The sequence below is a fragment of the Alligator mississippiensis genome, chromosome 5, assembly GCF_030867095.1.
Source record: "Alligator mississippiensis isolate rAllMis1 chromosome 5, rAllMis1, whole genome shotgun sequence".
In the NCBI taxonomy this organism is placed as follows: Eukaryota; Metazoa; Chordata; order Crocodylia; family Alligatoridae; genus Alligator; species Alligator mississippiensis.
Window position 1 is genome coordinate 145,888,376 of NC_081828.1, and position 26,876 is coordinate 145,915,251.

General features: G+C 39.8%; 1 protein-coding gene across 2 annotated transcripts in view; it reads left to right on the forward strand.

Moving 5' to 3' along the window:
• NEK10 (NIMA related kinase 10) overlaps nucleotides 1-24,684 on the forward strand; it is a 201,407-nt gene extending 176,723 nt beyond the window's left edge. For both annotated transcript variants that reach the window (XM_014603021.3, XM_059728843.1), the window contains 5 exons: nucleotides 2,218-2,328; nucleotides 8,087-8,195; nucleotides 9,795-9,847; nucleotides 9,943-9,998; nucleotides 20,389-24,684. In XM_014603021.3, coding sequence (XP_014458507.2) covers nucleotides 2,218-2,328; nucleotides 8,087-8,195; nucleotides 9,795-9,847; nucleotides 9,943-9,998; nucleotides 20,389-20,437 — 378 coding nt within the window. In that variant the 3' untranslated portion in view covers nucleotides 20,438-24,684. The remainder of the gene's footprint in view (nucleotides 1-2,217; nucleotides 2,329-8,086; nucleotides 8,196-9,794; nucleotides 9,848-9,942; nucleotides 9,999-20,388) is intronic.
• The last annotated feature ends 2,192 nt before the right edge of the window (nucleotides 24,685-26,876 follow it).

Genomic DNA, 26,876 nt, shown 5'->3' on the forward strand with positions numbered 1-26,876 from the left:
CTGCAAATAAGAAGTAGAGCAAACTTAAAACATGTTGCTGGTTCTTAAAATTCTCAATTGTAGACCTCAGCTGACAAACAGAAACTGAAGTTTACAAGGGAAAATATCTTACTGTTGGTTCTGGGCTGCCAGCAGCCTTTCCAATCTTGTTTCCATGGAAACAGGTCTTAGTCTGATCTGTGAAAAAAATAATGTAAGAGCAAGCTTTTTAAAAAGCATTATGTAAAACCCCAGCCTTATTTTCCCTGATCTGACATCTGATTTCATGAAAATAGAAGCTAGAATCAAATCCCAGCAGCTGAGACAACTTGTTATTTTTAAATGCAGCTGACTCATCTTTTACCCCCTGTATTTCAGAAAGCCCCCAATATATCCAGGTAGCTGTGATTAGCTCATACAGCATCATTTGCTTGTACTTACTTATAGGGTTAGGAGCATTCAGTGTCTGATTGCCTTACAACACAACAGGTGCAAGATATTTTCTAAGTGAAAAAAGAGCTACATGTGTCTCAACAGAAAGCTTGCATGCAACTGGTTCTACTGAAGCTCTTCATATTTGGGATCCGATTATGATCTCAGTGGGAGCATGTACATGAGATGTTTACTGCGGAGCTGACTAATTAGCTCCACAGTAAACATCTTAGTGTCTACATGTGTGGCCCTATTAGGCCTCAATAAACTAACAAATTCCACCATAGGATAGTACTTGTATTTACAAGTACTATCCTATGGTGGAGTTATTTACTGCACAGCAACGCACATGTAGACACTTACAGGGCTGGCTGGGGCACGAGGGTGCTTCAGTGTGTGGGCTGCCTGAAGCAGGCTAACCCCCTGGGACCCCTGCCAGCCAGCGCAACTCTAACCCAGCTCAGCAGGCTGTGGTCCTGGGTGCATGTTCAAACGTGGTGCTCAGGAGCAATAAACTGCAGCTGGAGTTTATTGCTGCATGTTAATCGCACATGTAGATGCACCCAGGTTCATTAAGATAAATCAGGAATAACACCAGTAAAACCAGCAGAGGCTTTCTGGTTTACTGCAGTGTAACAACAATGTGAGGGTGGAAAGGGACTTTTTACTAGCTTGTGTGGCAGCGACTGAGATACTGGTCCACAATAGCCCAGGCTGTCTTGTATAGACAAAATGTTGTTTCTTTAAGATGGGCATTTCTTCATATTAATCTATGAAGTATTATAGGGCATCCATCTATGACATTTCAGTCTGATTCAGTTTTAAAACAAGGAACCTGATTCTTACCCTGTGCTTTTATATCAATGCATAGTGATTACAAAGTGTATGTAAAATGCTACCAAATCAGAGTTTTCCAAACACTGTCTACTGGTGCATATGATTATATAAGTAAAGGCAGTAGAAAATCAAACCCAAAGTGTAATATGTGTTATAGGAGGCTATAACACTGAAATTATGACAGATATGAATAAGAAGAACTGTCCTGACAGTAGGGCTTGCTAGCAATTGAGGCATAAAAGTGATTTAAAAATTCAAACAGAAAAAGATTTCATCCTTCATAAGGAAGAGAATTCAGAAGTTCCTTCTTTTATACCTAATGGAATATATTTCTGCTCTTTTTCCCCTTTTACACCAAATAAAAACAGAAGGAATGCATTTGAAGCACAGGAACATAAAATATTTTTTTTGTATGTATGCAAAGTAAAAGTTTCCTAGGTGCTTTACAGACAAGTAAATTGGGTCATACAGCTTACAACAGAAAGGCTAGGTTATGGCACACTTGTTCATATGAAGCACATTTGGGCCTTCAGAAAGGTACCCATTGAAGGCTTGTTTTCATTTTGCATTGGATTAGGCCCTCCATCCTCGTATAATTTCACCGATCTCAATCAAGCAAATTCAGGATACCAAACAGAGCAAGTCCTCCTCTTCATCTGTTTTTTCTAAGATTTTTGCAACTGTTTAATCCCAATGAGGCCATCTCTATCTATGCTTTGTCCAGGGGAAGCAGCTACCCCATCACAGTGAGCTGAAATCCATATTCCCACACTAATAGGATTGGTCAACAGAAGAGTAGATATCAGTATGCAATCACTTTACATTCTGTACTTTTTTTCTTTCTATTAAACATAGTAGCCCTTCAACATCAATATAATCACCACTTTGAATAGTGCCACTATGGAAAATGAGATGTGTATAGGAATTAAAGCTGAGCTGTGGTAACAGCTGTTTCACTATCTCTTTCAGCTTCCTCCAGCTTTGCACTGCAATTTGAAAAGAAGAGTCATTGAAAGATTCAAGAAATCCCTCTTCAGCCAACAGAGCAATCCTTGCAACTTGAAATCAGAAATTAAAAAGGTGAAGTATTCTAAGATTGACTGCTCATCATGGGCTTCATCTTTTTCTGTATTTGCATTATGTCATTGATGGGGAGGAGAACCTATCTAAAGGTTAATAAGTTTTCAACTGTGTGTATTTTTCCTTTTCATCTTATATTTTATTAAAGAAAATAAGCATCAGATTCTGTAAACCTATATTAAAAATCTTGAGCATATTCATAATTTTTTTAATGATTTATGTTTTATCATTATTCTTAAATGTGTCTACTTAAGCTGTTTTTATTTAGCACTAGGAACTTTGAACACAAATTTCTAGTTCTTTGGAGAATATTTAGAAACATTCTGTAGCCTCCCTTTATTTACAAAATTCAAAGGTTTATTAGATATACAGTTGATGCAGTTTGGTTTTAAGTTTTGCCTTTGATCATTGGTACATACATTGTAAATGGGAAAAGCCAGCCAGCTGTTAATCAACAAAACATAAAATTTACCTCATCAGAGATCAGAGAACTTCTGTTTCCTTTCATGGATCAGATCAGAATAGAAGTAGGCAGGGATTTAAAAACAAAACAGCACGAGATCAAAACAGCAACGGAGATGTTTTCAGAAATTTCTTTAATAATATTTTATAATATAACATGATGATACTGATATAATTTATACAAATATGACATGGACTCTTTTTTCTTTCAGTTCTAGGCATATTTCTTACAGGAAAAATTATGCTTATTCATTTTTCTAATACAAATACTTGCCTAGGTCAATATTCTCAGAAACGTGGTTCTATTAATGTAAATATGCATATGATTTTATTCACATACTTACCAAGAACTGTTTCAAAGCACAGTATGGGATTGTCTGGGTTGTTTTTTTTTTTTATCATTTAACCTTTTCTTATTTGGTCCTAACATCAAATTGTTACTCTAGTTAATTAATGCAAAAAGTTAGCTTTTCTTTCTGTTTAAAAGGAAGTAGTGATATGTGAGCTCCAGTTAAATTATTTTTAGCCTGCTAACATTTTTGGTGTTTTGGAACAACTTCTTCCTATCCAAAGCATGAACCTATAAAAAGCACTGAAGCTGCCCAATGCTCTTCAAAACTAGATTGCCCTGACTCATTGTTGAGTAATCTGTCAGTAATACGTCAGTGTCATCACTTTAAAACTACTGCAGGCTTGCAAGCACCTTAAGATCCAGAGTCCAGCACACAATTTTTCAAGTGTTATCTTGGACATGTTCCACTAAGGAATATGCTTTACCTGGTGAGCTTGTAGTTCCATACGCTGGAGTCTTCAGAACATTTTTCTTCAAAGTCTCATAAGAGGACTGGCCTCCTCAGAGCAACTCAGAAATAGCATTTGCACAGGTTCTTTGGGATGCTGCAAAGATGCAGCAGTTTGTCCTACAGGCAACTCAACTTTTCAGCTAATGACACTGTAGTCATTAGCTCTACTAGTAATGTAAAACACATAAAAGGTCAATGTAAAAAAGGATTGGCTTCCAGTATGGCTAATACAGCAATTTGTCACAATATATAGTGTTCAGATTTAAGTTATTGCTGCATTGTCTTCAAACAATGCACAAATACAGACTGGGTAATGACTGGCTAGGTTGCAGTATTGCAGAGAAGTACCTGGGGATGACACTAGACCATAAGCTGAATATGAGCCAACAGTGTGTTTTAGTTGTAAAAGAAAGCCAGCAGTGTGCTGGATTATATTAATGAGTGTCACTAGCAAATCAAGGGAAGTGACTCTTCTACTCTACTCAGCACTGGTAAGCCCTCCCCTGGAGTACTGTGTCCATTTTTGGTCTTCACACCTCAAGAAGTCTGTGCAAAGATTGGAAAGAGTCAAGCAGAGAGCAACAAAAATAATTAGAGGCTTGGGAAGCAAGACCTATGAGGAAAGGCTGAAAGAGTTAGGGTTATTTAGTGTGGAGAAGAGAAGAGTGAGGGGATTTGACAACAGTCTTCAAATACCTGAGAGGTGATTTTAGAGGATGGTGGTGGGTTTAAACTGCAACAGAAAAAAATTAGTTTGCAGATTAGGAGGAATATTTTGACTTTGAGGCTGTCAAGCATTGGAACAGACTAGCTATGGAAGTTATGGAATCTCCATCCCTGGAAATGTTAAAGAGCAGATTAGACAGACATTTGGCTGGGATGCTTTAGTTGGGGACAATTCTTCTTTGAGTAGGGGACTAGACTAGATGCCCTTGTATCACAGACCAGCTGGGCACTATGAGTGTATCAATTCTATCGCAGGCCAACTGGGCACTGCAAAGGTATCAGCCACTGGGCTGTTTGGTTCAGTTTCGGATTGAGGAGGCAAAGTTGGGAGTGAAGCAAAAGCAAATTTATTATAGCTTACATACACAACAGGTAACAGAAAGATAAATGTGATAAGCAGATAATGCAGTATTAAAGAGCTAATAGTAAATAATAACAACAGATAATAACAACAGATAGATGGATCAATTTTGTCACAGGTTAACTGGGCACTGCGAGGGTATCAGCCACTGGGCTGTTTAAAACAACAGACAGCCATAGGTTGGCAACTTACCAATAGTCCCTCGATGCCAGGTGCATGCCAAGTGATTCCAGCAAAGTCAGGTGTCCCCGATTGACGCTGTCGGAGGGATTACCAGGGAAGGTCTCTTGATTAGGATCCGATCCTCACGCACACCGGGAGTCCGGAGTCCAGGCTTGGAACAGCAATGACCTTTCTGTTCCCTCCTTCCTGCTGGTCACCTGACACATGAGCTTTTTATACTTAGTCTTATGCTAATCTGTTGGCTTTAGAGCCACTCACAATCTTGCCCTATAGCTGTTACCCTATGGGATTGAAAGGTTTTAAAAATTATCATAAAAGGTTACTACCCAGACTCAGGTTTATCCAATAAGCAAATTACAATGCAGCATCTTGAGGTCTGAAATTAACATTACTAAGCCCAACCGTTTTAGGTTTCTCTGAATATGCTTTCTTGGGACGTGCTTTCCTGGAATGTCTTGGGTGTGCCAGGCGGTTGGATCCAGTTTTTCAGTATTGTCAAGGCTGAACCCTGAGCAAAAAGCATTAGGTCAGCTAATATTGCAGCTACAGCTTCGCCTTTGGGGCCCAGTCAGTTCTACGATTAATACAAACAGTTAGTTTTATCATTTTAGTTAAACTTATGACAGACCAGTTACATTTGTGGGTTACGAACTTACTAGCTTTATATTAGCTAATATTACCTGTTAGGCAAAAATACCAAATGCCTTCAAGAAGCACATATTTATTGCTTATTAATCCCTCTGGTTCTGGCCGTCACACCCTTGTGAGGTCTCTTCCACACCAATAACCTCCTAGGCTAGGGACAGACATTCAAAAAGCCTGAGCCTGAATTGATTCAATCTTTGCAGGTTAGTCTAACCTGGCTAAGCTAAATCACTTTGTAATTGCTCAGACATCCCCTCTGGACTGAAAAAATGCTGGCACATGTCTGCAGTGGCTCAGGCTAGAAGCCAGGGGGCGCTAGAGCAGCCCTCCCTTCCCTTCCACAGGGCTGCTGAGGGGGGCATTGCCATGCCCCAGCAGGATGCTGTGATTAAGGAGGAGTTCTGACCCTTGCTTGATAAGAGAGCATTTATCAGCTTTGCTATCAGCATTTAACACCCCATCAGAAAACAAAGCCTCTTGGTTCAAGCTCTTCTTAAACAGCATTTTTCAAAGGAAGGAATGCAGGGACATTACCAATTGAGCTGCTGATTAGCTCCAAAAAGCCCTAAGCAGACACTGTCCTATCTGCCTTACACAGCATTAGCTAGCGTACCACATACTGGCTACAGTCTATGCTATGGGAGAGAAGAGGAAGGGATCTCTGCTTAAGCAGCAAGTGGTGGTGGGGCGGGGGGCTCCTGGAAAGCCAGGCAGACCCTGCTGTGGCTTGCAAGTCTCTGCTGGAGCTGCAGCCAGGGAGCAGAGGGGAGGGGCCAGCCCTGCTATGAAGCAGAGAGCCTCGCCCGGCCCAGACAGCATGCCGGGATGCTGGGGGACTCTGATTTAACTTAAACCAGCAAGGGGTCTAGGACAGACATTGCATAAACTGGTTGGACCCAAATCAGTCAAGTCTGATACTACATTCAACCAGGTTTATCTCAAACCAGTTTCAGTCATTTTCAAACTGGTTTATGTGTACTGAATATCTGTTCTGTTACAGGTTTAAAGCAGTTTCTGATCACTTCCTATAATTTACAGTAAATAGAAACTAAGTACAGTAAAAGCTGTGTTATCCGGCATCCATGGGGGATGGTGAGTGCCAGTTAATTAAATATGCTGGTTATCTGAGAGGTGTCTTTGCCTGTTCAGGCTGCCGCCTCTCCCACTGCGTCCAATGCACCAGGGCTTTCACTCCCTGGCATCAGTGTGCTGGGGGACAGGGAGAAGGGCCTCACGCAGGCTGCTTTGCCCTGGGCCATGGTTCAAAGTTGATGAAGTGGGACTTGGCGAAACTAGAAGTGCCATGGTGGGACTTCCGGTTTCATTGATCAGCATGCCGGTTAATAGAGCTTTCTGGATGGTAAAGTGCCAGATAACACAGCTTTTACTGTAAAAGAAAATATAGACTGAGCATTGGAAGTTTTCAGACAATGAGATTGGATTGTGCCATCATTTGGAAAAGGAAACTGTGGATGCTCTGTTTCTTGAAATATTTAAATTAGAGTGAGCAGATCATCAGGTTAGAAAAACAGTGCATCAGATAGATTCCTACTTTAGTGGGTGGAGTAAAGGACCCATAAATGCCACCTAAGTCTTTTCCAGTTTTTGCCACTTAAAAACTCTATTTTATTCTATTTATTATTTATATATAATTTTAATGTTGAATGAGAAATATTTTTCATTCTGGAGATACTGCAGAGTACACTACCATAAACTCCTTCCCTCCATCACTACAGAACTGATACTGTAATGCATGGCAGTGCATAGGCGGTGCACGTGGGTGAACATGCACCCCCTGAGATTGGCTGTGCACCTCCTGGAAGCACCAGCTGTGAAACTGGAAGTGCCAGTGGAAGTTCACTTCTGGGTTTGCCAGTTTTGCTGCTGGTGGTTCCAGGCTCGGTGACCAGCCGCCAGAGGACCCCCCTCCCTCCCTTCCCCCAGTCAGTGATCGGCTTCTGAGGGATGCCCCTCCCATCAGCAATCTGGTGCCCCCCTAGACTTGGTAGGCACCAGTTGCCCATGCTACAGTGCCATTTTATAGTGACTGATGCTTCCAAGACAAGGTGCTTAACAGTTAGGCTCTTACATCCATACCCAGGCAGGCAGCACTCAAATAACTAGATACATTTTTAGTTTTCAAATGCTGTGAGCACTCAGCTGTAATCAAAAGTGCTGAGTTCTCACTGATTGAAAATCAAGCCACATAAATATGGATTGGGGAGTCTTACTTTAGGCATCCAGTTTTGAAAACTCTGCCACTGACAATTCTTCTCCTGGTTCTGAGAGCTCGCTTTTCTCCTTCTTTTCTTCATAGAAATTTGCAGTTTATAGTTCTTTCACATGTAGCAGAGAACTGTGTGGTTTATACTGGATACAGTTTGACTACCTGCAGTACTTGATAAATGCCTCTGAAGGGAAAAAGGTGCAGTATTTATGACTGATTTGGCCAGTTCTTCATTCATTTAAAATGTGTTGAAATGCCATTTAACTTCTCACTCTGTGCTTGGGAATACAGGGATGTGCAAAAGTTTTTGGTGAAAATGAGTTCAGTAGTTTCCGCCTTTTTTCCCCCCAGCTACTCCAGGGTTCTCCTGAATTGATTGAGCCTAGCTTCTTTACAGCTGATTGCCATTTGCTACTTCACTCCCCAGGGGGAAATATATTGGCCCCTGATGATAGAAAAGGTAAGGAAAACAAAGTCTACAGTCTACTCTTTACTTTTTGATTAAGAGATGTGGTGATGATAGTGGTAGCTGACTTAAGGACCTGACTGCTGGCAATTATTAACTGAACTCATTTAAAAAACATGGTCATTTCAGGTATGTTTTGTCACTATGGATCAGGCCTATTTAACAAAACATAAGTCTTGATTTGTGGGGGATATTTTCAAAAGCACAAATGGCATTTTTTTGCCTAATCAAACTAAGAGGCAATGGGAGCTCTGTGCCTATTATTTATGTTAAAAAATCTTCCACTTAAGCTTATCTAGCCTAGTTCATGGCTTGTAAACAAGTAAAACTGTATTTAAACACAGCGCTAAAAGGAGCCATTATTAGATCATGCTTTAAAGTGCTTAGACTAGATTTAATTGCCTGACTGGGTAAGACCTTAAAGAGTTAGAAAGGATAATGGAAGGAAACCAGACGTGATCCAATACTGTATATACAAAGGCTTGCAAACATATGTGCTTTTCAAACATGGTTATAATCAAATCTGATTTGTGCTGACATTTACCAGTGCTACAAATTATGGACTCCATCCTCAGTTGCAGCCACCAAGCACTGAGTGCAGCTAAACTGGGAACCATGTGAAAGTGCCACCTGTGGTTTCTCAGTACAAGACCCAGTTCCTGCTCTCCATCCTCAGCTGCAATACAGAACAGAGGTGCTGCTTTTAGGTTTTACTGAAAATGATCAAGCCACACTTCATCTAATTTTTGGAACATCAGTAATTTCGTTTCCATTCTCTGGGGGGAAAGTAATGTTATGGCTGCAATTAAAAGGGGAGAGGCCAAAAGAAAATTTAAAATGGTAAGCCTAGAATATAAGGGTCAGAGAACCTGCAGCACTTCCTTACTGCAGCTGTTGGGTTAAAAACAGGCACATCAATTTACAACATAATACAAAAATAAAAAGTTACACAGTGTCAGGGGTGACATCCAAATAAAAAGCCAGTTCCAAGCAATCACTTTAAATCTGTGCTTTTGTTTTGTTTCTCTGGACAGCCATGCAAATTGATCAGATGTTCAATAAGCATCTAGCTGGGGTCATCTAGACCCAGCACTCTTTCCTGCCTATGCAGGGGGGCGGACTCGATGATCTATTGAGGTCCCTTCCGACCCTAACATCTATGAATCTATGAATATCTGTAATTTCTGGTACTCTTAATTTGCAAGAAGTACTTTTGTCCTCAACGTTTCCTGCTGGCTGTGGGCACTATTTATTTGGCATTATGAGTAAGGCAGAAAAACAGCATGCCTTTTTATGTTGTTCCAAATTAAAAAGAAATAAAAATCAATATTTGTTTTCTGAATTGGACAAGACCATTTTTTACCATGTGATCTCATCACGTCCATGTACCATATTCTATCAAGCCATAAGAAGGTCCTTTGCTAAGGCTATACATAATTGTTGTGATCAATGTAGAAAAAAGATTACCAATTTTTGTTGTTACCAAGCTGCTCTGTTATTGTTCTGGGTCTGCTGTGATTGCTAAGAAACTCTGAGCAAGACCATGTAAGCCTCAGATTCAGCGGTTTCACATTACTTGATATTTGTTTGTAGGCTTTCCTGGCACTTTTGACATGACGGAAGGAATGACATACGAACAAATGCAGGTCAATATTTTTAAACATTATTTATGAACAATTGTGTTCTGTTATTTTTAACTAAAGTATTCATTTTTACTAAAATGAATGTTTTCTACCTGTAGACAGCGATTGAAGAGGTTCTGGAAGAAAGTGGCTATTATAGTTTCATTTCTAACAGGTGAGCTATAGCATTCAATTTGACAAGAAAAGGTGAATTATAAAGTGCTAGATAAATGAGGCATTTGGTTCTGTTTCCTAACTGGAGTTTTCTCTTTCAGTTTTTAACGAAGCACATGATTTTATGGCATATGGGTATAGTTGGGGAAAACTTATTAAGGACATTTTAGCCAGTTTTTGTTTTGGCCACAGGTGCTGTATTCTTTGCTCAGACAAAAGAATGCTGCATGCCTAGTAGCAATTTTCTCTTACTATTTTTTCCATATAAAAACTAAGTTAAAAGAAAAGGCACATCTATTACAATCATTTTGATGGGACTTTGTTTTTTCATAATACCCCGCTGCTCAGAGCTCCAAGACTAAAACAAGCATAATCAGTATAATGATTAGATGCAAAACAAAAAAGAGGAAATGTAGGTGCTAACACACAAGGAGAGAGGCAACAGAAGTAAAGATGTTTGAAAACAGGTAAGTTCCTTATTGTGGTCAGCATCTCTTTCTCAAACAACAGTTAATTCATATAAAGAGGATTATTCATTCAAACATTACACAAAGCATAGTATCCCGAAACATAAACCTGGTATTTCTAGTTCTGTTTACAAGTCCTGTCTTAAATCACCTTCACCAGATATTTAATAATGTAAGTTTCCTTTCATAAAAAATAGTTCAATTTTGCTTCTCCAGATCTTGCCTAAAAATCTGTTTCACTTATTAGAAGTAAGCAATATTTTCAATCCTGGGAGCCAAACACTAGATTCCCAAATCCATACTTAGATGCCTTAAATCAAAATAACTTGATTTCCATAGCAGCAACTTATTTTCTGCACACCGGCAGCACCTGCTACTATTTAAATAGTATTTTCAGCTGCTAAGAATGTCTAAAAATCAGGTCACTTTTGCTTAGAGGACTTAGCTGATGATTTACTCCAGACTCTCAGATTTTAAATGTTAGTCTTATTATTTAGTTTTTTGTACATGATACTTTTTTCAAAAGTGTCTCATTATTTGCCTTTAAAAAACTTGGATTTCCAAAGACAAAAATTATGCTATTGCCAGCAGCAAAATATTAAACAAACCATTAATCAGCACCCCTCCCCACCCCCCTACTCCCAAATTATGAAGTTTTAAAAATTAAAGATTGGTCTTAGCTTTTCTTTTAAGCCTCTAGGCTATATACATGTCATGTTTTCAAGGGGTTTTTTGCAGCTGTGAAGGCTAGAAACTGTTTTTATATGAGCATAGAGACTCATTCCTGCTCATGTGCGTCCAGGATCTGGCGTTTTAAATGAAGCATCAAATATTTGTAAGATACTGTAAATTGCAAGCTGTCAGCTCTGAAAGCTCTGTGAGGTCCAGGGCATATACCCTTGTGATACTTTAGTGATATTTTCTCTGGATGTTCAGCATTGTTTTCATAGTTGTCTTCCAGGACACCTCTCTTTGTATCAGTAATCTTCTCAAGGTCTAATAAAGCCATTATATAAATGGCCTGTATTTTGATATGCATTTACCTTTTGCATGCTGGCTAGAAAACATCCTGCTAAAATTAAATAGGCAGGCATCTTATACACATACTAATATAAAAAAACAGTTTATTAGGAAAATATACATGGATAGGATCATGAAATATGCTTGCATTTTACCGTATAGTATAGGAATGGGCAGTTGACACACCTTATGCCATTAGCTCTGGAGATGGTTTTCCAAGTCTTCTAATTGCAGTATCTATTTCCTAGATGTGGCATCATGTCTGTTGTGGATTCTCTAGGATATAGTTGTTTTGGGGAATCTGTTCAGGGTAAATCCATGTGGAGCACTGGGAAACTGATTCTCAGAGTTAGAGTTGGCTTCCTGGTGTGGTCCTGAGACAATGCAGCTATATGCTTCCCCACATTTGGAATTTGGGGCAAAACCAAAATTGACCCTCTTGGTTAAATTTTTGGAGAGAGTTAGATCTCCCTCACCTGTTCAAAGAGTATTATTTGATCTTCAAGTTTCACTTTTTCTTGCTCTCAGTGGTTAATGTGTGGAAGACCTCTGAGAACTCTAAACAGCACTGAGCAGAGCTCAGTTTACACAGCTCATCTGTGTGGATTTTAAATTTCACTGGTGCATTGTTTCTATTGAACATCCATTCTCTCATAGTATTTCACACATTACAATGATGGATAAATAACAGCAATACTGCAGTTTTCTTTGACCTGTTACTGACTGCATTACAGTCTTTTGCTGTTACACCAGGAGCTACTGTTCAGCATACGTGCTGTTGTCTACAGTGGATGCATACTTGCACTTCCTTCTTTCCCCAGTTCAAATCCCATTTCCAAGTAGCCTATGTATTCTTCTCTCTTTCAGAAATCACTTTGACACCCTGGCCACACCCAGGTGAGCACGGCCATGCTGTATGTGGCACCACAGACACGAGTGCATCTTTAGTGCACCACATACCATACATTGTTCTCCACACTGCAGAGGAGCAGTACAGGATATCCAGGAGTAAAAAAAAAATCCATGTGCAAAAAAAAAAGCAGAGTGGCACACGTGGGGCATTACGCACCACTCAAAACTGGAGCCAGGCCAGCTGGAGCCACACTCCGGCTGTTGCCCAGGCTTTAAGCAGCCAGATTGCCATGGCTGCAGCCCCAGGAGGCTCCCAGGATCCCAGGTAAAGCTGCTGAGGCCAGACCAGTGCTGGCCCCAGCCTCCCAAACCCCACCTGGGGTAACTTGCTGCATGCCAGAGGGCACGTGGCACAGCCATTCCCCAGGGACAAATAGTGGTGGCACAAGGTGTGCCACTGCTAATTGTCTCCTGGGAACCATATGTCCACACTTGTATAGACGCAGCCCCTGGGTCCTTGCTCTCAAAAACACCTACCTGCCTTTCTGTAATGAGGGTTTCTAAAATATGCTCTGCTCAGTGCTGTTTAGAGTCCTCAGAAGTCCTGCACATTTTGCTTCATACATGCGGTCTTGGTAGTCAAACAGTCCAACTTTCAGCATCTGCCTGAAATAAGACCATTCATGTAGCTGACAACCATGCAGCAGTAGGTTTTACCTCAAAATCTCCAAACAGGTGCATTTGGCTTGAAGGACAAATCAACCTCCTTAAACTGCAGTCTAGGTTATTTATCAATGTCCACTGTTATTTGGCCTTTTTCCACTACTCATAAAATGATCTACTTAGGGTCAAATATTATCTTCTTTTCTTTGGGAACTGGGAAAAATAATAATAAAATCCTACTAGTAATTAGATGTGTTTTCTTTTTAGCAGTCAGCTCTGCTATTTTTCTTTTTAGACCTTTCTACCTGTTTAAAATGCTTTCTTCTCAATCTAGCTGTGGAAAGTGTACAGATAGAATTAATAGATTCATAGGTTGTGAGGCTGGAAGGGACCTTGGAAGATCATCAGGTCCAGCCCCCTGTACCAAGCAGGAAAGACAGCTGGGGTCAGGTGACCCCAGCAAGGTGACCGTCCAGTCTTCTCTTGAAGATTTCCAAGATAGGTGATTGCAACACCTCTGGAGGTAGCTTATTCCACAGTCTGGACAGCCTGGCTGTGAAGAAGTGTCTTCCTAATGTTGAGCCTGAAACAGTCTTCCAGGAGTTTATGGCCATTACTCCTGGTTTTCTCCAAGGGAGCCCTGGTGAACAGTTGTTCACCGAGCCCTTGAAGTATGCCCCTGATGTAGCGGTAAGCCTCTATCAAGTCCCCTATCAGCCTTCTCTTTTTCAGGCTGAAGAGTCCCTGGTCCCTTAGCCTTTCCTCGTATGGCTTGTTGTGCAAGCCTGTAATCATACAGATGGCCCTTCTCTGGACTCTCTCAAGGTTTACCATGTCCTTGTTGAAGTGCAGCGCCCAGTACTGGATGTGGTACTTGAGCTGCGGTCTCACCAGTGCCAAGTAGAGTGGAAGAATCTTCCACTGGAGATGCATAGATTGATGCATGCCAGGGTATTATTTGCCCTGTTGGCTATGGCATCACACTAGAATTCTGCAGTGTTTGTGGGGCTTCTACCACTGAAATAATTTAACTAGTTGCTTTTATGTCTGTCTGTCTGACTGTCTGTCTTCTCTCCATGATCTCTGCCCTCCTGCCAGCCCCTCCCCAAAAAAACCCCAAACAAAACAAAGACTGTAGTAAGAAATGGTAGTGATATTGAGGGTATGTCTATGTCTATACTGGTATTTAGGTTTAAGTTTTGATGTTAAACTCAACCAGCCCAAGTCATGTGTGAGCAGTTTTCTGTGTCTATATATCATACTTGATAGCCTGCGCCAAAGTCATCTATATCATGCTGCATACACATACAACATAAGAATCAGTCTTATCTTTCCTTCTGAATTATCTCTACTTACAGATAGTAGAGACAGGATGTGGAATGCATATAGGTCAAGATTCAGAAACTGGGAATTATGGAATTACTGCTTCAAACTTTAATGCCTGTGGCTCATAACTTCCAAACATACTGCAGACAAAAGTGACCTACAGATGAGCAGTAACTGAGTGTACCTAACGCCTGTAAGATTAACCAAACTTCCAGAACAAGGATAGACTACCATCAGGGGTTGAGCTGCAGGGTTTATTGTATACATGGTTGGCAGGTAGGGCTTAAGGTTGACTTTAAGATAAACCCTAACTGTCAGTGTGGACAACCTCAGGAAATGACAGAAGAAAGAGAATCAAAAGTATAAATTGTGTGGAATGCTGAGAAATAATCCAGGCAACCTGATTGGGTGATGGATGGAATATTAATTCTTTAGAAAATGAGAGACTAAGCCTCAGAAGAAAAATGTCATGCACTTTTTTTTTCGTTTTCATTATAATAGTAATTACTAGCTCAGTGCCAGCTATTTCATGGGGATTAATGACCAGCTGGGGATAATGACCCTCAGCTGTATCTTGAATAATCAACTTGGGTCCATCTATCATAATCCCCAGAAAGTACTCAGTGCTTCCATTAGTGTAGCTTGTTTGTACAGAAACTTGAAAAATACAAGTTAAAAATTAGCTGAGTTTCAGACTCCACCCTTTCTCTTACTTTTACTTCACTTGCTAGCGTCGGATGAAGTAGGTTGTTGCCTGTGCAAGTTCATACCTCTCTGAACTTGTTAGTCTGTAAAGGCAGCTATACACATGCTCTGGGGTTGGGGTGGGGGGAGGGTGCCTTTAATTAGAGTGGCTCTGAAAGCTGTTCTAATTAAAGTGGCTGCAGCATCATGTGTATCCATGTGTCCATCATGTGTATTCAGCATCCCACACTTCAAAATGGCAGTGGAGTCACTTTAACTGAACCTCGTTCAACAAGTTTTAGTTAAAGCTCCTCCCACCACTGTTTTGAAATGTGGAGTCACTGAATACATGTGACACGGAGGCTGCTGGAGCGCACTGATTAGCACACTCCAGCAGACTCGAGACTGCTCTGAATCATGTGAATTAGCAGAGCTCTATCACATGTATAGGTGCCCTAACATGCTATCCTGCCGTACCTTCTGCTTAACTTCATTTTATGTTACACCAAATATGAGAGTGGTTTATCAACATAGGTCTGTTTTGTTTGTTTGTTTATTTGTTTGTTGCAAACCTATTTATAGGACAGTGAAAACCTGTTGCAATTTTTTATCACACTTCAAAATATCAAGGTGGACATACAATACCCAAGTGGAACCAAATATCTGATTTGAAATGCCTTTGCTGCAAGTTATATTACATTGTATCATATATAGTTGCACTAAAGTGTACTAGGAGGCATAATCTAAGCAAAAGCTCAGCTGTATGAAAATGGATTTGTTTCAAGTAAATAAATCCTGCAAAACTCACAAGGTCAGAGACTCTAGTGATCTTCAGCTGAGTGCTGCAGCTTGCTGAGATTCCAAATGAATTATTATGTTATACATACAATCAGAGATCCTCTTATGGTAGAGAAGTGTTATTTCAAGAGTCATACTGTGACAAAGAGACCATTTCTAGCACCACTAATAAAGTGAGAGTGAATCAAAAACATATATTACTGTATTTTATACATTATTTTTTCACAGCTTTGTTCACTACATTTTTTTCAATTCTGTTCTTTTAGAGGTAGAGAGCATTTGTTCAAATAGTTACAGAAAACGGTTTCACCAAAAGGAAAACTGTCAGCTTTGGCTCTAATGATAGCTATGTATTATTAACCATTCTAAGAATTGCATAGGATGTTACTCCTAGGAAAGTGATCAGACTCAGGAATGAGTGTAGAATCTGAATTTTGACTGGTTAAGGTGGGGTTGATGTATGATGGGGTTAATGATCATACGGCCGTATCACTTGAAAATCTAAAAGTGTTGCAGAAGCTTTCCTATATTGAGTGACATCCCATTTCAACCTTTGCTCCAGAATTCATTTGCCTATTGACTTATCCTGTCTTGTTAAAGAGTCAGATTTGTATTTTGATTCATAGATGCTAAGGTCAGAAGGGACTTTAAGAGTCCAACCCCCTGCCTAGGCAGGAAAAGGTGCTGGGTCAGATGACCCCAGCCAGATGCCTATCCAGCCTTCTCTTAAAAACCCCCAAAGTAAGTGAGAGCACCACTGTCCTTGGAAGCCCATTCCAAATTTTGGCCACCCTTACTGTGAAGACGTTTTTCTTGATATCTAGCCTAAATCTGCTCTCTGTCAGTTTGTGACCATTGTTCCTTGTTACCCCAAGAGGCACCCTGGTGAACCCACTTTTTTTTCAGTGCCCTAGATTATACCAGTCTAGTGGCTGGAGGACAGTATATAGCTCCAAAAGAGTCGAACCTATCTCACTTCCATTTCTCCTTAAGTTTTTGGGAATGGTTTGAAATTGTGAGGCTTGGCATGTTTAGAAGATTCTAAGGCATGTTCCAGTGGTTCTCAACCTAGTTAAATCCAAGGTACCCCTTGAAAAATGCCAGTTCTTATCTTTCACTTGTTTTTTACTGCAGAAAAGTGATTCTTCTGTTGCAAAGAACTCAGGGAAAAAAACAGCAACAGATTTCATATTGTTCTTGATGCTATGGATTCCTGTTTGAATTCTCTGGCTTTATCCTGTGAATCATATGTAGGTGTTTGCAAATCTAATAGTGCTAATATTGAGCAGTATCCCATGTCATCCTTAAAAGGATCTCAAGGCACCCCAGGGTGCTGTGGCCATCCTGGTTGAGAATCACTGGCCATCTCTACATACTGATAGCACTATTATTTAGGCTTCTTTCTCATTTGCACCATTTATTTCTAATCCCAAATAAAATATATTATCTGGGCTTGGTGCCTTGTCCTAGCCTTTTGTCATCTTAACAAGTTAGTCTACGATTTCAAGTTTAGGCTGGTGACCCTGGCCTCTGTAATCACTGCAATCTACAAACTTTTGTAATAGTTGAAGTTGGGGTTCTTTGGACAACAGTGTCCTTCTGTTCACCCCCTGAGGTTCATTGGAGATCAAGACCAGCTCAGTCCCTGTTATCTAATGTCTCTTTTAGTACCCTAGGCTTCAGGCAAACAAAGACAATTCACTTTCACTGAGACTTAAAGCATAAAATTTATAAAAGCTGCATGAGACTCAAGATCCAGGAAATAGATTCAAAACACGATAGACTTTGTCAACAGAGCAGAATTGGCTAAACTTAGAGTAGGAATGGGCAGAAGTGTCTGCATTCATTACAGCAAAATCTCCTCCAAAGTCTGAAGTGAAATATAACATGACCAACTTTCACCATTCTTGTGGTATCAGTGTGCACCCATAAAACACGCTGGTGAAGTGTATCACGTCTTCCTCTAGTGCTGGTCCACACAGTGGAATGACAGCTTATTACTGATACAGTTCACTACATCACTTTAAATTGCAAAGGCTTGTGTGGTAAATCTAAAGGTTCTAGATCTGCTGATGAACCCTGTGGTCAATGCTGCATGATGGAATTTAAGTTTTTTTCTAAGATTACTCTATAAAAACTTGGGAAATTATACACCCACACACATGCATTCTACATTAAAAGAAAATTCTTAGAGTCACATTCAAATATTAAGAAATACCAGAATCAAGACTGCTCATATAAGCTTTAATTTAGCCCCTTCTACTTTGGTGTTATGATACATTCTTCAGGAACATGATCACATACTATTTTTCCAATACGAGCCCCGCCTTATTAAATGTTCAATATAGATGTGCCCTGGGGATAGACTGGGGGGGTGGAGTGAAGGACACTGTTGTCCAAAGAACCCCTGCTTCATCTATTACAAAAGTTTGTAGATTGCAAGAAGGGAGGGTTTCATTGTTAATGGACATCTTTTTTCTTGAATCTGGATAAAGTTCCTGTGCTATGCTAGGAAGTTACTTAAACCAAACCTTTCACAGGTGGTTACTAACTGTATTACTCATTATCTGGGTGCCTGATCTGATTTGCAGTTGAGTTAAGTGCTCATAGCTGCAGCTGAAGTCAGTAAGAGCACAGCTTGGAACATATAATGTAAAGTACTTCGAAAAATCAGGTTTTAGGTATCTCAAACACCCCAATTAATGGATGCTTTTGATCTTAATCTCCCCTGTACCGTACTTCAGTTTGCAATCTGTGAAGTGGAAATAATACCACTTCCTAATCTCCTGGGGGTGTTGTGAAGATAAATTAATTACTGTTTTTGATAGTGTTGGAGTGATGTTGTAGCTGTGATAGTCTAGGAATTATGCAAGATGCAAGCATTTTTGTGGGTGATATTTTTTATTAAACCAGCTGCTTGATTGGGATAAAGTTAGACAAGCTTTCAAATGCAAGGAATTGTTCATCAGGTCATCTGATAGAACCATCAGTAAAATGTCTGGTGCACTTAGAGTCATAGTTTTGGGGGAAAACTAATGTGTGGATGTGTAAATTCAAAGGTGTATTGTAATGTAGATACACTAAAGACCCACAGTAAGGGTACATGGGCAACCTTCATTCTTGCATTTCTTAATTTTTATGCATTTTAGTAAAGTTCTTTCAATATAATTTGTGTGGGGGGGAGGGGGTATAGGTAGGTTTTTACAGATTCTAATCCTGTCCTTATCACTATACGATCAGACCCCCTTCCAAAAGCATAATAAACGTGACCAGTATAACATGTGCTTCCTTTTGTGTCTCATCATCTTCCCAGGAGAGAACTGTGTGCACAGTGGAGTGCTTTGATTCATGCTTAGGGTCTGGTGTTTTTGACTATACATTTTGACAGATGTTAGAGAAAGTAGGCTGAAGAAGTCTACCTCAATCTTGAAATGGAAGTTGGATCAGCTTCTGAGGGAAAGAAAAAATAAATGCTTGTTACTTTCCAGCAGTACTGTGCTTGAGAGAAAAGCTGTATATCATGTTTCCATGGGGCAATAAAATATAATACAGTACAGGTTTGCTTATTTGATGCCATCTTCACCAGTGCAAAATTGGCAGAAGCATTTCCACCACTTCCTGCACTAGCTCTCTTGCCTGGCATTTCAGGAGCATGTTAAGAGAAAATGGGTAGAGATGTAGACACCACACTGCTCAAGTATCTAAGAGACTTTTCACCAGTAGCATAAGATAAAGCTTGCCTCCATGCTACTTTAGGTCATGTCAGAGGCAGGTCACTAGGAATATGGGAGTTTAGATTGGCTCTGTACAGATCCCACCATGACACTGTGCTCAAACATTTGTCACGTGAAGTTACCCTGCCTATAGATTGTAAGTCCAAAGGAAGTGTTAAATCAAGGGTGTCAAACGCATAGCTCATGGACTAGATCCAGCCTGAGGAACCATTCCATCTGACCTACTAGTAGTCTGGTAGGCTACTGGAAGTTGTGGGGGAACATGTCTTGCTGCAGAATATGGGGTCCCTGGACCCCAATGGACATGGCCATTGGCGGCAGGGGTGAGTGAAGGCTGTGCAGATACAGCCCTCACTTGCTCCATGACTGCCTACCCTTGAATCTGTGCCACTGCCTGCTCTTCAACCCATGCTGCTGCTTGATGCCTGACCTGCACTATTGCCTGCTCCTGAACCCACATTGCTGGCCCCACACCCAGAACTAGACCCACTGCAGCTGCTGCTCACTCCATGGATCCTGTCCAGGAGGAGCCCTGCAGTATGGGTCTGGCCTGGAACCCAGGGTGAGTTTGATACCCCTGTGTTAAATACATCTTGCCTGATCCCCTGAATAGCAGGCTATGACATTTGTCCCAGTAAGTCCCGTCTCAGGTTCATTAACTTACATTTGAATTAAAACATGCCTTGTAGAAAGGCATTCAAATTTTCCTGGCTCATACGTTACATTTATATCATAGGAACTTGCTGTCAAAAGCACAGAGACCTACTCTGGTCTTAGTGAAATTGAGTAGTAAGGATTTCCTAGGGTCTACAAACACTTACTTACTGTCTACCTCTTATCTTTTTAGGTATCACTACTATCCATGGGGAACAAAGAATTATCCATCCAAAAGATGAGAACTTGCAATTCTGAACAGATTTTTTCTTCCCCCCTCTTGTGAAGTCAAACTGCCTGTTGTATTTCAGCTGATACTGTCTGATCACCAAAGGGATAAGCTTTGCTCAAAAGATGTTGATAAGAAAGGATTCCAGTGCTGAAACAAATATGGGACAATTTCAAGAAACCTCATGCTGATGAATATCAGTATGACACTTTTGTAGTAGCTCTGTTTACATCATAATATTTTTGCACTTTACAGGGAGAGGATCAGTACATACTGTTTGGGAAAATGCTTTAAGGTTTATGCATTAGAAAAGAAACCCAACTTCTGATATTGCAAACCCTCTATTTTTTTATTTTATTTTTTTAAAGAATCGTTGAATACTCAGGAAAGAGAGAGAACTTTGCAGAAACTATATTTTAGGCCCCATAGCCTTGCTTTATATCAGTTTATATCTTTTATACTAAGAGAAAGAAATAAAAAAGCACAAGACAGAAAACAAAATACTTGTATGTTCACTATACCAGAATTAGAAGCTGATTACATGTCATCAAAATAATCTGAAAATTTAAAAGAAATTCCATTACTCATATTTTAACCATTTGCATAGTAATAATTTCTAATGCTGGTAAAGTATATTAATAGTCAGTATTTATAACTTGCATAGCTTCTGAGAATAATTGTCAATTTTCAAATTGAAACTTCAAATACAGTAGTAAAAAGTGTGTGTATATGTGTTGTGTATCTTTCTGTACATCACATTTAGACGTGTATATATGTGTATATATAAAATATGTATCATATGTACATGTGTATACAATGTTATATACACACGAGTTTACTGTTTAACAGAAGAAGAAAATGAAGCTAATGCTTTGCTGCTAGTGGGACATAGTACTTAATGCACTTTGAGAATTTCCATTTTTATGTACTCTATAAATTTAATAGAGATGCAGTGTCTCTTAATTCAGTGCTTCTAAAACTATTCTTTGTCTCTAGAGTTTAGTATTCAATACTGGCAAAATGTGAGAGTGGTTTTCCATATTCCAAATACTATATCCACTCTTTCTAGCATAACTGCTAAAAATAATTTCAGTACATTTGATGATAATATCCCTACTAGAAACTGCTGATGCTTATTTACATCATGCTTATCATGCTTATGTATGTGATGGATACGGATACATAAGTATGTCATACAAACTGTATACGCACTACAAAGTGTTTCCACCATACTCTGTTTGCAACATGCACGAATGAGTAAACATAATTTCTTAACAAGGCACAGGACATTATTTCATTTGTAATCTGTGATTTTGTTGCCCTTGATCCTGCATACAAGTTTATAAAGGGAGAAAAAATGAAGGACTACAAAGACAAAAAAGGGTGAGTTGAAATGAGACATGGGCTTATTTTTATGCTGTGGCAAGCCATCTTTGGAAAGCGCATGTTACAGCCCAATTTAACATAAAACATTTCCATCAACAAGTCTGAGCTTAATGCACAACACCACTGGGCACTGTTTGGCAATGGTGGAAAGACAGAGTAATGATAGTAAAGGTCCACTGAGGAGCTACAGAATGCAAATGATGGAACTACAAGTAAAGGTGGCATGAGCATACAGTTTGTCTGAGCATAGATGTTGATGTCCTAAAGAAGGACAGTACATATTATCCTGAGGAAAATGTTAACAACAGGAATCCCAGAGCTGCATAAATCAACATTTAAAGGGTATGATAAAAAAATATTTTAACTTGATATTCTCACAATTAAGATATCAATCTGAAGAGTCTCTTAACCATAACCCCAAAGGTTGATTCCTTTCATCAATTTTCCCTGCTTTCCTAGTAAATGCAGTTCTAGTTAATGCCAATCTACTTATTATGGGTATGTGTATGACCTTGAGGAAACAATGTCCTATAGCTTTTTCTCTCACCTGCCAATAAATGAGTGTCATGCTTTGCAGTCTCTTATCATCGTATTACCAACACTGCTGGTTACATTTAATTGAATACAGAATCCAGTTCTGGAAACTTATTCCGTTTCTTGGTATGACTTCATCTAGTGACCCCCAAGTGACATCTGCATTAAAACCACAGAATGAAGACCCGTCTATGTTGCTACTGGAATAAAAGCTTTAACCTGTGATGCTACATAAAAACTAAACCTCTTCAACATATAATTGCATGTTTTTGAAAATATCAATATACATTACTCTGAATTAATACATCGTTGCACTGAGCACTTCAAAATTCACCATACTTCATCTTGGGAATATTGAAGTAAACATAGTGCTTCCTTTGATGTAGAGTAACAGATGCCATAATCACTAAAGAATGGAAAATGTTGAGTGTTTAACCACTCCCACCGCACGTATCATTGGAAAGCAAAACCAAAGACTCTCATGTCTTGCAAACAGAAGCTTATCAAACTGGTTCTCCAAAGAAGGTGCCACTTCCTCCAGATTGTCCCACTGGGTTGTTACCATTTAGAAAGTAATATGATATAAATAGAAACTGATAATAAGTGAGATATAGCTCACAATACAGCCATTAAACATTAACTCAGCTTTTGATTAAATACAGCATTTATGTTTGGTTTTGAGAGTGCTGGTGAATATCAGTCTTAACGCAGGCAAAAGAGAATGTTGAATTAATTGTGTTATCAGCCTAAACAGGAAATAACCAGAAAAAGAGGTTTGTGTGGCATCAAAATTAATTGTATATTTTGTTATCCATTTCCCCCCACCCCAGAAAAGGCCTCATTGAAATTAATCCCTGATATATTGGTTCTACTCCCACCTAATAGATGTACCTGCAGTCATTTCTATTCAATAGTATAAATCTATCTTCACTGACATATTGGAGATGAGTAAAAATATTTGTTTACAAATTTCTTCTCCAGACAACTTTTTGGATTATAAATTGTCAGACTGTAGTGAATGCTTTAGCAATGGATTGGCACTTCTTTTCAGGAATGTGAAGAAACTGATAGTTTGGATTTTTGTGATACTATAAAGGGTCTATTGTTACTTGATGGCATTATTTGCATTGGAAAACACAGTACAGTTTAGGAACTCTTATTAAGTTTACCCCAAATATATTTGTAGTATTGCTATTTATGGGGTGAACCTTGTGTGGCCCTTTTGTGGGTCTAACGGAAAGCCTCCCCAAATGAGCGTGTCAGCCACATGTAATGGTGGCCAGAAGTGAAGAGCAAGCTTAGAGGACAACTCTGCAGCAGCTGTCCCAGTGACATGCCAAGTTAGGAAGTAGTCCAATAGGGACACTGGCAGTACATGGACAGGCCAAAACTCCATGCTATGTGCTTCATCAGTTAGTCCCCCTGCAAAGCGGTAATGGCACCCAGAATTTACTAGTTTGTTGGTTGTCGTAGGCTAGGCATAAAGAGATTCTCTCACCCCCTCACATTTTTGAGAATATAGATCACTTGCATTGAATGTTAAAAGACATTTACTGCTGTGTTGTTTTTCATTCTAAGAGTAAACTGTACCCTGTTCAGTGTAGTACAATGGTGAGGGAAGTCACTACTTTCTAACAATAAGCTTGAGGCCCTATGCTCCCAAATGCCAGCCCTGTGAGATTCTGAAGTGTCACTAATGCCATCAAGACTGATTAGCATTGAGCACAGGTATACAGAGATGTTATTAGCTGGAACAGTGTTAAACATGAATCAAATTATGTACTTTTTTGTTAACTTACACATTTTAATTTTTAAAATACAGTATGGCTATATTTATGGTTTGTTTCTTTGACAAGTGGTTGCCAGTGGTTCACTGAGGTGATCCATGCATTGTGAAGCGTCATTTCCTGTGGAAATTCTGTGAATACTGTGTCTCCTCTGAGAAGTTAGACCCACTATTCTTGTGGATTGCTTGTGGAAATTCAGGAACTAAAAACTACAAAGTCTTCCAGAACAACAACAACAACAAAATGCCACTTTTTTACAGCTACCCTACATTGAACTTAGCTGCTCATACAAAGTTGTTTGCAACATCTACTTTGTTTATCTCCAGATTATAAAATTGGAAACTTTTATAAAGAGATACACATTATTCTCTGCGGGGAAATAGCCTAATACTGATTATTGGTATATTTTGTGTCTCAAATCGATTGTTATAGAATATATCTATTATTTTATGCTGTTTTGTATACGAATAAAAATTTGCAAATTTCTCATAGGCACCATTTTCTGGTAGCAAAATGCTTGAGTGTATCATTAGAATTAAATTATATATTGTAAATATGATAGTTGTAGTTGATTTGTACTTTGTTCTAATATTGCTTGCAGAGTATGGTAAAAGGATATGGTTTCACAAATGAAATACTTTATGGTCATTACACATAGTATACCATGCATACATGCTGGCAAGTTATAAAGGATAGGTTATATTTGAATTCAAAATGCTATAGCTGTGATCTTAGGCTATGTAAAGAGAAAAGTTGGGAGGACAGGAGGAGAAGGGACAGTTAACCACCACAATTCATATTTTATTCACACTTTTAGTCTTATTACCTAAATTATGTTTATTAATTTGCATTATATTAGTATAAAGGGGTTGGTGCCCCATTTTGCGTGGTTCTATATGAAAACAATAAGAAACAATTCCTACCCTGCAGAATTTACACACTAAATGGGCTAGACAAAGGGTGGAAAGTGAAAACGAGTGTTGAAGTGGATTGCCCAAAGTCACAGTAGATCAGCTACAAAGTTGAGAATGGGAACCAGCTCTCATGAATCCAAGTCTTGCCCTCAGTCCTTGGATAAATCTGTGACTGAAAGCTAGTAACCAGACCTGGGCCCAGTCTCCAAAACTGGAGGCCTGTTATGAACTGACTTTCATGCAGTTCTAGGGGTCCTTTGGTTTGCCTTTTAACTTGTTACATTTCTGATAAAATGTGAATCCAGATTTATTTTGAAGGTTGAAATGTTTCAGTTTCTACGAAGGCCTAGAATTTGTTATTAGTTATGCCTTGCATTTTAAGTGGAGCTCTACCAAAATCAGTGACGTTATCACTAGGAACCACTGTAATTCAGGCTCCACTGGAGGGAAAGCAGGCTTCCTCCAAGCTTGCCGGAGTCAATTTTGGGCATTTTCCATGCCTCTGGCTGAGGGAGCCCATCATGGGGCTGATTACTATTGACCAGCAGCTGTTCTTCAGCTGTTTTAAGAAGGAAACCCTGCTATTAAACAACAACTTTTAAGTAAAGCTCACCACTTAGAATTCTTAATAAAACCATAATAAATAAACGTTATTAAACAACAACTTTTATTGAGTGCTAACTCTTACGGAACACTGAGCCTCAAGCATAGTCAATTACTGAATCCATGTTAACGATTGAAAGTGAGCACGGAGCAGCCACTGACATTTCCTGGTGACATAGCTTGTCTTTGTGGAGTGAACACTTGGTCATAGACAGAGATGGCGCACTCCACATCCCCCAAATTCGCGGGGACTGTGAAGCACTGTTTTGCCAGAGTGTATAGCTTTGGGAATCCTGACAGAGTCCCAGCATATAGTCATGTTCACAGGCATCTGGCACTCTTTGCTTATATAAGCAGGATATTCCTGCTCATGCTGTTTCCCCCACCCAAGAATGGACTTAAGCAGTTAATCATCAAAGTTCAGCAGAGCCACCTGGTTTGGTAAAAAAAATTTGCACTGCCCTAAGGAACAAATCAGCCGGTTGCCTGAACCTTAGCAGACTGGGGGGATTGTACCTGTAATATTGGTGCAGCTTGGCAGCTACTGCCTGAAACACCTCCCTTATCTGCTGGTTTTCTCATTGATACCTGGAAAGTTTGTGCAATGATGCCCTGCCTTCAACCCAGCTTAGTAAGTCCATCACTTTGTTGTGAGCCTGGTGGATGGATGGCCCTCCAACCAGGTGAAGAACTCCATGAATTTTGTGGCTTTTTCTGCCAAAAAGGTTACCTGCTCTTTAACGTCTCTCTTCTCCAGGAGATGCCCGAGGTGGAGCATGCACTGCATGCCCAGTGTGATGTCCAGCTCTTTGGCCACAAACTGCCAGTAGTACTGGATGGCGATAGTACAACATTGGTACTGGATGGCATTGAACCATGAATCCAGCAGGTGACACAGGCTGTGGTGGTAGTGGAACAGTAGCACATGGGTCCTCACACTAATTGGTAATGGACTCCCTGTGCTGGAGCTTACAGCCAGGACAGTGTTTGAAGGCTTTCTTCAGACAGGACACACGGTTATCCACATCATGGAACTGCATGTGCCAGATGTCACTCACCAATGATAGGATGTGTGCATTGCAGGTGATGTGCAGAGTTGGGCATTGCTCCCAGGAGTACATCAGTAAAAGCCTTGCTCATGTACCTGGTTGTCAGAAAAGAAGCCCAAGATCTTGTTGAAGTCTAAGCTGTAAGTGAAACCAGTTTTCATGACGACCTGTGCAACTGT